The sequence below is a fragment of the Danio rerio genome, chromosome 5 (genome assembly GCF_052040795.2).
Source record: "Danio rerio strain M-AB ecotype USA chromosome 5, GRCz13ab, whole genome shotgun sequence".
NCBI lineage: Eukaryota > Metazoa > Chordata > Actinopteri > Cypriniformes > Danionidae > Danio > Danio rerio.
The window spans coordinates 76773596-76785900 of record NC_141025.1 but is presented as its reverse complement, the minus strand read 5'-3'; the positions used below and the strand labels follow the sequence as shown (position 1 = coordinate 76785900).

The 12305-nt window shown below is 36.9% G+C and overlaps 1 protein-coding gene and 1 long non-coding RNA gene across 35 annotated transcripts in view; both read left to right on the top strand.

Annotated features, from left to right (window-relative positions):
• Window positions 1-2605: 2605 nt before the first annotated feature.
• smtnb (smoothelin b) overlaps window positions 2606-12305 on the top strand; it is a 162451-nt gene continuing 152751 nt past the window's right edge. For 31 of the 34 annotated variants that reach the window (XM_087254456.1, XM_087254455.1, XM_087254452.1 and 28 more), the window contains exon 1: window positions 2606-2953. In XM_087254456.1, the coding sequence (XP_087110582.1) occupies window positions 2903-2953 (51 nt within the window). In that variant the 5' untranslated portion in view covers window positions 2606-2902. The remainder of the gene's footprint in view (window positions 2954-12305) is intronic. The other 3 variants (XM_087254449.1, XM_087254448.1, XM_087254475.1) reach the window with 1 other exon arrangement.
• LOC147836755 (uncharacterized) lies at window positions 7426-8981 on the top strand. Its single transcript, XR_015944619.1, has 2 exons — window positions 7426-7602; window positions 7700-8981. It is a non-coding gene; the product is annotated as an uncharacterized LOC147836755 (long non-coding RNA).

Genomic DNA, 12305 nt, shown 5'->3' with positions numbered 1-12305 from the left:
GTGCCTGAATTATCAGGAGAAACAAAATCACAAGAAAACTTCAGTGTCTTTCCTCAGGAGCAGCTTAGTAGCATCTGTTTATTAACAGTCATAGTATAGCAAACATATCCTCACAAATCATGTTTCATTTTATCAAACGCACAGTTTTGTTCTCTTTTTTACAACAATGAAGTCTTCAAATACTTATACACTCTGTACTCTCATTAACACATATAAATATTATACCTTCTGTATATTTATCAGTAGCACACAGATTACACTTTAAATCCTTTGTCAATCATCTATTTCATTTTTCTTTCTTTGTAAATACCTCTGTATATTACCATTTAACATAAGACTACTAAACTCACTGAACAGTCATGCGTCTGTTATTTGTATCATTTAAATTGTAACAGTTACAATTGACACCAATTACCAATGTTACTCTCTACTCTCATAAACTTTATACATTAACAAATATACCACTAATATATACAAATAATAAGTCACTTTCTGTTTAATTATCACATACTGAGTATAATACATATCATTTACTGGGAAGTCAGTTGTAAACTCAGCCCAACTGTCATTTTACTGGTACTTTCATCTGAATCACTCCTCTGAATTAACAACTGTAAATATGCTATTCACTTTAAAAAAACACATAGGAAATGTGTACTCACATGTTTTTACATGAATTATAATAAACATATTGAGTTTTTTTTATGAAACATACCTGAATTATCAGGAGAAACAAAATCACAAGAAAACTTCAGTGTCTTTCCTCAGGAGCAGCTTAGTAGCATCTGAAGTAAACACAACAAGTATCGCCATGGTAACCCACGGCGCATACTTTCTCAACTGTTGATGTTATTTTGTTTCAAACCCAGTCATTAGTAGTGATAATAAATGACTTTTACAGTATATACATAAATAAATAGATACATTAATGACAAAACAAACATTACTACTGTGGATACACAATGGTGTATCACATAAACTTAACCCTAAGCCCAACCCTTACCCTAACTCTAACACCTAACCTTAACCCTAACCACTAACCTAAACCTTAACCCTTATCCTGACCACTCTTCTAACCCTAACACCTAACCTTAACCCTAACCACTTACCCCAACCTAACCTTAATTTTAACCCTAACCTAACCCCTAAGCCTCTAAGACTAACCCCTAACTCTAATCCTTAACATGATTGTACATACACACTCATTCACACACACACTCATACACTACGGCCAATTAAGTTTATTGGTTCACCTATAGCGCATGGGTTTGGACTGTGGGGGAAACTGGAGCACTCGGAGGAAACCCATGCCAACATGGGGAGAACATGCAAACTCTACACAGAAACACCAACTGACCCAGCCGAGACTCGAACCAGCGACCTTCTCACTCTCTTTTTCCTTTAATACAAAATTTTGAGTGGAAGGGTGGATTTACTGATTAACACATGGAACACAGCAGTATTTGTGCCGGACATTATTTATGCATTAGAAAGGTTTTATTTTAAATGTGTATGTAGAAATAAACCACTAGAATATAATTCATTCATTCATTCATTTTCTTTTCGGCTTAGTCCCTTTATTAATCAGGGGTCACCACAGCGGAATGAACCGCCAATTTTCCGGCATATGTTTTACCCAGCGGATGCTCTTCCAGCTGCAACCCACTACTGGGAAACACTCATTCACACACTCATACACCATTAAACCATTAAACCATTAAACACTCATACACTATTTAGTTTCTTCAATTCCCCTATATTGCATGTGTTTGGACTTGTGGGGGAAACCGGAGCTCCCGAAGGAAACCCACGCCAACACAGAGAGAACATGCAAACTCCACATAGAAATGCCAACTGGCCCAGATTAAAAATAAAAAACTCTTCATAAAAAAAGACTTGAACAGACAAACAAAGTAAACACAATGATTTAAGACAAAAGAAAGGTAATCCAGAATCAAAATACAGGCGAAACTAAGGCTTAAATACACTAGGAACTAAAGAAACATGGGAGTTGAAGACCACAATATACGTCTAGATGCCATCTAGTCTCCCTCATGGACACTGCAGCCTAGACTTATGACACTTTTACTCGGGAATTGTTACTTTAGATATGGTCTTCAATACTAATCCCATGCGACTATGCCTAAAGATGACGTGTATTTGTGATGATTGGGATGCAGCTCAACACACGATTCATCAAAAAATCTACTTTTATCCAAATAATCAACTAGAAGTCAAGTTATTATTTGTTTCTCTTACAACTGGGATCGACGACAAGACTTCTGTCAGGTGTATTTGTGTACACACAGCCGCCACATATTTTGCTGCAGGCCATGTGAGTGGCTTCATGTGTTACACAAGTCGGTTAGTCAGCACAGACAGGGCGTGGAGGAAATTAAGTGAACTTAAATAACTAAATGTTACAGACTATGATTATGTACTGTAGGAAAAATAAAAAACATTATGCTAATTTGTTACACAGACATGAACATATTCAAGCGTGTGAGGTTTTGAATTTGCCGGCCTGTCATTGGCTGCTCATGTTAAGGGGGTGTGGCTTCAACTCAAATCACTCGCCGCTTTGTGACTTCGGACTGAGGCATGTAGAGTCTGACTGACAGACCAAGAGACGGTTGGAGTTTTTTATGAACACACTTTTATGAAAAGGACAACATCAGATCTTAATCATATTTTCCTACATAGACAACAAACCGGCTAGTCGGCTCTCTTTGTGAGTATCCTCACAAAAGCAGCCAGAGTTAACCGACCCGAGACCTTACTTACTGTTTATGTATTCATCGCGAGGCTTTTTTATTTCGTGTAACGTTAACGTTATATGACGGCTTATTTATTTCTGTTTTACACTCGTTTTGAATGAGAAGCCATTCATAAGTCTGAGGAGATGTCAGAGAAACGGTTTTCCAGCATGGATGAGTCCTCACTCCGCACTTTGGTGAGTTCAGCTTTCACTAGTGTCACTTTTTAGCCGTAACAGACATTGGTTTGTAGCTTTAGCATCGCTTTTTGTTTTGGACAGGGCTTTTGTCTTGGTTAAAACCATGTAACATCATTCGTGCTGTATCTAGTGATCAGATACACATAATAAAAATGCTCGTGTAAACATTAAAATGCGAACTCCAGCACGTGTCATGTTGTAAAGTGGTTAAAAATTAACGAGATCCGTTTGAAAAGCTTGTTATTATTCAACCTTAACAATAACAGCGATTATAGTTTTGTTAGTCATGTTTGATATATATATATATCTTTTATATAATATATAATTTGGCTATTCTGCTTTTACATTTGTACTTGTATAGATGGGAGATTGAGGTGAAGTTGGTTTTATGTTCACTTTCTCCTTTATATAATTTCAGATAGTGGAATCACATTAGACCATCAAAGTGCATCATTGTTCACAGTTAAATATCAGTGTTAATGTTGTTTTGAAGTCATACTTGCATGTGATTTGAGAGCGAATATTTTAAGTACCATGGTAAACAGTATAGGGAGCATGTCACAAGTTGTCACTGAACGAATGTACGATTGCTAACTTCAATAGATGGGAGCTATAGTTTGAAGAATATGCATGTAAAAAGTCGATATTTAATTATAGATGGGAAATTGAGGTATAGCTGGTTTTATAGTCACACTTTCTCCTTAAAATAATTTCAGTAAGGTATTCTTTAGGAATTCTCAATAGTGGAATCACATTAGCAGCTAATGACTGTCAAAGTACAACATTGTTCACAGTCAATTAAATGGTGCTAATACTGTCTAGAAGTCATACTTGCATGTGATTTCAGACTGAATATTCAAAGTTTTTGTTTATTGTAATGCATAATCTAAATGCAACAAAATGAAGTTCAACTTTACAAATTATCTATCAAACATGGAAGGCTCAACACAAAAGCACCTAATTAAGTCCAAAAAAAAAAAAGAATAAACAAAAAATAAAATAAAATAAATACAAAAAATAAATAATTAAAAATAATTAAAAAAACAATATAAAACAGATGTATCCAGAAGTACCATGGTAAACAATATAGGGAGCATGTCACTAGTCACTGAACAAATGTACGAATGTAAAACCAACTTTACTTCAATAGATGGGAGCTTAAGTTTGAAGAACATGCATGTAAAAAGTTGGTATATAATTTATAATAATGTAACTGATACACTATGCAATTCTGATAGATAAATAAGCTGCATAAGTATTTTTCTTTTTTGAAATTATACTGTTTCTAGCACATTTTGACATGATTACAATTATCACGTTATTTCATATCTAAAGAGGCAATTTATTCATAACATTATGTATCAATATGAAGCTTATTTTGGATTCCCGGAAGCCGTAGAAATAAAAAATGTATAACAGGAAATATCTTGGGACCATTGTTTTTGTTTACATCCCTCAAAATGGTTTATAATAAAATAAATAATAATGAAACGGGTGTTTTTCTTAAAATGGGTGTCTAGAGTCTTCATCTAATGCAGGGGTTCCCAAACTTTTCAGCCCATGACCCCTAAAATAACAATGCCAGTAACTTGCGACTCCCAAATTCCCTAATTAGATCAGTGTTTACCAAAGTGGGGGTTGCGGGGCAATGACAGGGGGTCGCTTGGTGATTAAAAAAAAAGTCAAATAAATTTTATTAAACTATTAGAATTACCATATTTTGACCATAACCCACAGAAGATTAAAAAAATAGTAGTTTTTAATAGTAAAAAAACAACAACATGCAAATAAAAAGCCATCAGCTTGTAAATTATTATATATTTTTCATAGGATTGGTGTGTTTACATTGGATTAACAACACAGCAATAGCGTCAGCTGCAGCAGATTGATAATATAGCGCCAGGATTAACTTTGTGAACCCTTTATTGGGCATCAAATACATATCATATTCAGTTGTGACCTGTATTTTGTCTCTAATTGGCAGTCTCCAAAATTAAACCAAGAATAGACTTGTGCTGTAAGCATTGTGCCCACCAGTCTCTTTAGCTGAGGTTAATATTAAATTAAACAAATTGATAAATGACTATAAAATGATGTGGTTGTTAGACTGTTGCAATCCAAAAAGAGCCTCATATTGATGGTTAATGTTATGGCAGCTGTTTTAACATTAAGTTATGATTGAATTGCCTCTTGTTACAGTTTTGAAATAGTTTGATAACAAGCATTAACATGTTTATGGGCCACTGACATCACCACATTGAAATGGTCTATAGTTTATTTTGTTATATAGCACATTGCTACGAAGTCACCTTGAAGGGATAGTTCACCCAAAAATAAAACCCCTGTTATTTACTCACCCTTCACTAGTTTAAAACCTTCTTTCTTCTTGCTGAACCTAAAGGAAGATATTTTGAAAAATGCTGGTTGTAAGTTGATGCGTTCCAGCAACCAGATGTCTTCAAAATATCTATGTTTGTGTTAACAGCAGCCCAATGTGTAAGAAAACCAAACAAAGACAGACAATAATTTAAAAGGACACCACAAGATTTAAGTCTAATCATCATCTGACTCAGGCCATGTCTACACTAATCCGGATAAAATTGAAAACGGAGTTTTCCTCTAAAAACGCTTCACGTCCACACTGTCGTTTCTATTCGCTTTCCAAAACGTTGTCATCCACACTGAAACGACTACAAATGCTTTCAACCTGTACTGCGCATGCGTGAAACGTAAGACGCTTCGGCACGCGTCATTTCCGGCTGACGTTTATTTTCTTTCAGGCTCCTTGAAACGCTGCGGCAAAATGTCGAGGAAAAGCACAGAGTTTTTTAAATGGACTGACAATGAAGTAGAGTTGCTGCTTCGAGTAACACATGAATACAAAGTTGCAAAAGAGAGTGAAAATGTAGACTGGGAGACGTGCCAAAACAAATACGCCGATATACTGGAGTGCTTTAAAGAACAGTATCCTGCTGATGACGCTGCTTACCCTCACAGTAAGGACGACATCACTAAAATCATAATCACAACGAAAATAAAGTAAACGAATTAGTAACATGACTGAGTGTCACATGACAAAAAATGCGTCATCGTTTTCGAAAGACTCCGTTTTCACGGTCTACACTACGACACGAAAACGGCGTTTTTAAATCTATCCACTTTGGAGAGCGTTTTCAAAAATACGTTTTTGTTTCCTAAAAACGCGTCTCAGTGTGGATGGAAGGGCAAAACGGAGACAAAAATATGCGTCTTTAAATGAAAACGCATTAGTGTGGACATGGCCTCAAATGCCATTAAACTGCCACTTCAAAGCAGGCAGAAAATGGCCATTTGTGTCATGCAGTTTAGCATGGCAATACTGTATATTAATGCAGCAGTCTTCATGCTCTTCTGCCAACCTACCAATGAATCAAATAATACAGACTCTAGTTAAACATCTGTGAGTCAGCACAGCAGCTCGGTCCAGACTGATGTACGGATGAGCGTGAATGAGTCTGACATTTGCAAACAATCTGTCACACAGATAAGAGAGGCTGAGTCAGCTTGTGCAACGTGAGACAGAGAAAACATATACAAAAAGGAACCAAACAAGCAGATTAAGCAAGAAGCAGCAGGACTTTGTAAACAAACTTCACGGATCCTACTTGACAGATGCCAGCAGGGTGTCTTAAATCAGCAGGAGTCAGCTAAGCGCAATCCAAAACAGCAGCTTGGCTGTTTTTCAGGTGTCATGAACTACAAAAACAGCAAAGTAGTTTTTACGTGAGGCCTGGAATGATGGGACATGTGTCTGGTTTCTGTTGAGTCAGTGCAGTGGCCGTCTTGACTAACAGGTGCTGCAGGTGAGATATAATGAGGTGCTTGAAGGGAGTAAATCATTGAGAGGTGGGTGGAACCAGAGCAGTGAAATGGCAAGGAATGAGAGTGAAGTAGGAAGCTGTTTCTCAATATGCGTTCTTCAGCGGTCTTGCGTCCTCGTGTTCTCGTGTAACGTCATCATCAGCTGCCTAAGTTCAGTTCCAATACTCAAAACCAAAAGTACGGAGGATGTGTGAAACTTCCCGGATGTGATCTTGATATTGAGGACGCAACGATGCAGACTTGAGCACCGAACTCGCTCTGGAAGTCCCAGAAGTCATTGCGACTGGAGGTGGGAAGCGCCGCATTTTATTTAGATTTATAATTAAAGTTCAGAGATTTAAATTATTTTCCTCAGGAGCTTCCCTAAATGAAACAGTGAAAGTAAACATTACCATGGACATCTTAATAAAGGAATAAACACATTAAGGGTGTTTGTTTGCTGAAATTCTTATTAAAATCAGTTTTATTTATATTGTGCAGAGTATATTTATAATGTTTTATGCAGAGTATATATTTTGAAAAGGCGAAAAACAATAAATCGTTGTATGAATGCTGTAATGTTTAAATAATTTACCATTTAAAACGCGTGAATGTCATGTGACCATCAGGAGGAACGCAGCATCTCATTTCTCACAGGACGCGTTCTCTGTTCTCATGGTCTCCGGGGTTCGTTCTTCCGAGGACAACTGGCAAGACCGGTCTCCAGAAGAACGCAAGTTCGTTCTCTCCATTCTTGGAATTGAGAAACAGACAGAGTCTAAGTGCTGATTGTGAAGCAAGTTATGGCCGCCAGTGTTTTTAAAATATCAATTTCCTACTAACATTTGAGCATTGTTGAGCATGTTCCTAAACCATTGACCATTGTGTCCACATGCTCTGCAGGAATGACTGTGATTGGCTGTTAAGGTCATCATCAGTTCACCGAATTCACCGAGTGCAAACACGGATACAGGGACACTGAATCGCTTCAAAGTTGCACCGGCCAGCTGGTCTGTCTATGAGCTGACATACGAGCGATCCGCTGATGGATTGACTGATCTTTGCTGATTTACTATATAGAGGTGTCAAATAGTTCGTTTCCACTGAGTGGCACGGTACGGATCGATACAGGTCACCTTTATCAGGCTTGCGTTTCCACTGCGAAAAGGCTACCCATGGTACTCTTTTGGTGGGCGTGGTGTACGACAAAGTTTCAGACAACGTCATTTTCGCTCGCAGAAATGTCTACAGTAAGGCCCCGTTTACACTAATGCGTTTTAGTTTGAAAACGCATAAGTTTTGCTACGGTTACGCCATCCGTCCACACTACGCCGGAGTTCTCGAGCGCCGAAAACGGAGCGTTTCGAAAACGCTGGAGAGGCCGTTTTCATTCTGAAACGCTGCTGCTCTGTCTCAATGTGGATGGGGAAAGACAGAGACATCTGAAAACGGAGGCGGGGCTGCAGACATTCGCCTCTCTGATTGGGGCTTTTCCTCAATATTAAGTAGCCTAACACACAGTTCAGTCCTGAATCTTCTCCGTGTAAGTTCAGACTTCGCAAGTTTGATCAAGGCTGCATCTCTTCTTCTCAGTTTGATATGGAAAACATACAGAGGACACGCGTCAATCTTCACAGGGAACAGTGTACTTTATAACTTCATTCACATCACCTTGGCTTCGTTGTTTCACTTTCTCAACAATAAAATGTAAACATGATTTAAGGAACTGCCTATTTTTATTTTAATATTAACAACTAAACAGACAGCAGAAATGTTGAGGCGTCGTGCTGCATATATGAGCGTCATCTTCACTGTGTGGATATTTATAACAAAACGGAGCCGATAACAACTGCCTCCTTTCAATTTCAGTGAAAATACGAAACACAGCCTCTCTTTTGCTGAATATCAGTTTTAATAATCGATAATGGCCATTATAAAAGTATAACATACAATAAGTTTATACATTATAGGAAATAAAGGCAAGCGATCAGTCAATATACAGAATAGGCTACGTGGTTACATTAATCATTAACTTATCTTTGCGCTCAGCCAAAACACGTTACCTGAGAACAAGTAATAGATTCCAATGACCAAAGTCAGGGAATATGTCGTTAGATAAAGACAACAAGATGAATGAAATATCCCGTTTAATAAATATAGTGAGATTAGATCCAGCGGGAGATGCTTGATGAGAAGTCCGAACAGCAGAGCTCTCATCTGGGTAGATGGGCTGCAGCGCTTGCCAAAGTGTGTGTGTGTGGTCCTGTGATGTGCGTTTTCAGCGTTTTAGTGTGGACGGAGAGCAGTTCAGAAACGCTGGGTAAAACGCGAGTGTGGACGCGGATCGTTTTCATTCTAAAACGCCGTTTTAAAACTAAAACGCACTAGTGTAAACGGGGCCTAAAGCTGTACGGGTCGTACACATATCAAATGAGTAGTATTTCTCACAAAACAAACGCTTTTTACCCATAAATACTTCTGAATTGGCAGGCTAGCGCAGAAGCTTCATTGAATATTCTGAGGTAAAATAAATGCTCATATTATAAAGATATGGCGGGGGGTAATTTAATGCAGTGCTTCTTGTACAATCTGAGACCAACTTTATATCTAATATCACTCAGCCAGTGGAGATCGCTGATTTTTAAAGAAAACAGACCTTAAACGTGACAATTTTGCAATGGCATACAGTTCACCGGAGGCTCTTAACCCAGGTTATTGGCCAATTAAAAGTCCTTAAGCATACTTCGGTGTATACTCTATTTATGTAACGATTATACTAACATAAACAGGTTATAGATATTTTTCTGAGCTCATTATATTAAATAGCTAATTAAATAGCACACAAATTCTTGCCGCATAAAATGAATTGAATTTATTGCAGTTCTCTGCGATATGGATATTGCATCTACCATTATTATGATAACAATAATATTTCAATATATCTTGCTTTTCTAGTTAGCAGTGGTGTGTCTTATGTTCCAGTGCAAAAGATGCTCTCTTTATGTTTCTGCATTGGGATTTCTGAAGTTAGCGCAATCCAATATTTGACACCAGCAATGCAAACAGCTGTCCATACTGTCCATTATATATGTGGCTCTCACTGGAAGTAGATTTCCACCTCTTCTGTCCTGCAAATACCACTTCCCCCAAAATCTCCCCCTTGAAATATTTTCCACTCTCCCCTCTTCAGAATGTTTGCATGTCTCTGAGACACGATTCCTCAGAGGTCACGAGTGTCACAGTCCCTCATGGCCTGTGGAAAATGTGAAGTTTTCTCCAACTTTGTGTTTATATTTAGTCGTCTTTGAGTGTGTGTGTGTGTATATGTGTGTGTGTGTGTGTGTATAATATATAATTTTGAAAAATAGATAAAGATTTCAAATAAAGCTATTATTTGGAACTTTCTTTATCAAAGAATCCCAAAAGTAAAACGTATCACAGTTTCCCCAATACTGTGAAGCAAGAAAAAAAAATGTCAGCATTGATAATTTAAATGATTATTATTAGTGTTATTGTGCCAATAGCCCTTTCACACATACAGAGCTTTCCGGAAAATTACCGGCAATTTTCCGGAAAGGTGTGTATGTGTGAACAGGCCCTTTTTGAAAATACTGGTAAATTCGTTCCGGCTATTTTCCGGAAAGAGAAGTTGTAAGATTACCGGTAATTTGCCGGAATGCTGCGCTGTGTGAACGCAGAAGGAAGATTGCCGGAAAGAGCGCGTGCACGTCTAGAACGTGCTGACGTGAGACGCCTGCTTTAGCCAATCACAACAGTCAGACACATTCACGTCCGCGCGGTTTATGAGAATAAAAACCTTTGAATATTTCACCAGACATATTTAGCCGCTAGAAGTTAGGCAGATCACGTTTATATGTTCATTTTAATGCCAACCGTGTAAATAATTACCGATAAGATTCTAGAGCGTTAACGTCTAGAACATGCTGATTTCCGGCAATCTTCCTTCTGCATTCACACAGCGCAGCATTCCGGCAAATTGCCGGTAATCTTAAAACTTCTCTTTCCGGAAAATAGCCGAAACGAATTTACCGGTATTTTCAAAAAGGGCCTGTTCACACATACACACCTTTCCAGGAAAATTGCCGGCAATTTTCAAGAACGGTCTGTATGTGTGAAAGCGGCTAATGATAACTGATCATAAAAGATCAGCTAATCATATTTTTATAATTTAATTTATAGGATCATGTGACTGGAGTAATGATGATGAAGTTTCAGTTTTGAATCATTAAAAAAGTAAGATTTTAAACTGCGTTCAATAAGAAATTATTATTTTGTTTATAATATTTCACAATTTAACTTTTTGTACTGTATATTTGATTAAATAAATGCAGTTTTGGTTCTCCAAGTGTTTTTTTGCCACATTAGTAGAATATTTGAGATTATTATCATGCTCACAAATAGAACCATTACCAACAGCACCTCAGAAGGAATGGATTTAAAACCTGTGTGTACTTTTCAACATTAATAAATCATAAATTTAGACAATATTGTCCAACACACTGGCAGAAGCGCAGCCCCAAACCACGAGCCACCAGCATATTTCACTCAAGGCCAAATGCAATAGTTTTACAGTCTTTCACGTGTCCTAAACCATTAGACCATAAAAAAATCAATCTAAGCTGAAAATTCTGGCTGTATTCTAATAAAGAAAACAATTATGTATGGTTATTATGCCCTAATAATAATAAAAACACAAGTCTGATGGTGCCTAAAACCTAATAATTACACATAGATCTATAAATATATACATACAACATGTAAAACAGTCACCGTGTCAAAAGAGGTTTTGCATCAGGATAGAATTGTGAAATTGAAGCTTAGTTTGCATTTCATTAAAGATGTTTGTTTGTCTTGATAGTTGTTCTCCTCAACTCGATGAAGGCATTTCCTGACAATATATCCCAAAAGACTCTCCAATTGGTGTCTGTTTATATAGGACTTGGAAGCAGACCTCAGTCCAGTCATTCACATCTGATAGTCTCACGTTGTTGAAGTCCTGATGTGTGTCCTAAAGTGACCTTTAACTGAATATTAGACGTCTTCATAATGCAAAAGGATTTTAATCAGTTCATGAAAGTCTACCTGGATGTTTCTGTCTCTAAACTTTATTGCAAACTGAATCCGAAATTTTCGCATGTTAAAAAATAAATTCGACCTTGTCAAGCAAATTTACACACTTCCTCCTAAAGGTTCATCCATTATAATATAAATATAAAATTATTTTTTTAAATGTTTTTTTATTAATAATTATTATTTATTATATTACATATAATAAATTTAATATAAAGACAGAACGTGGAGGATGGTTGAGAATCACTTCTGTAACCTGTTTTATGGAGCCAGATCAGTCTCAAAATGAATACATTTACCAAATAAAATTCATACGTCACATTTACAAAATTCAGTTTGTTAATTTGTAAACACAATTTTTGTTTTAAATATTTATAAATATTTATATTCTAAATATTTTGACCAAGTGAATTGAGTT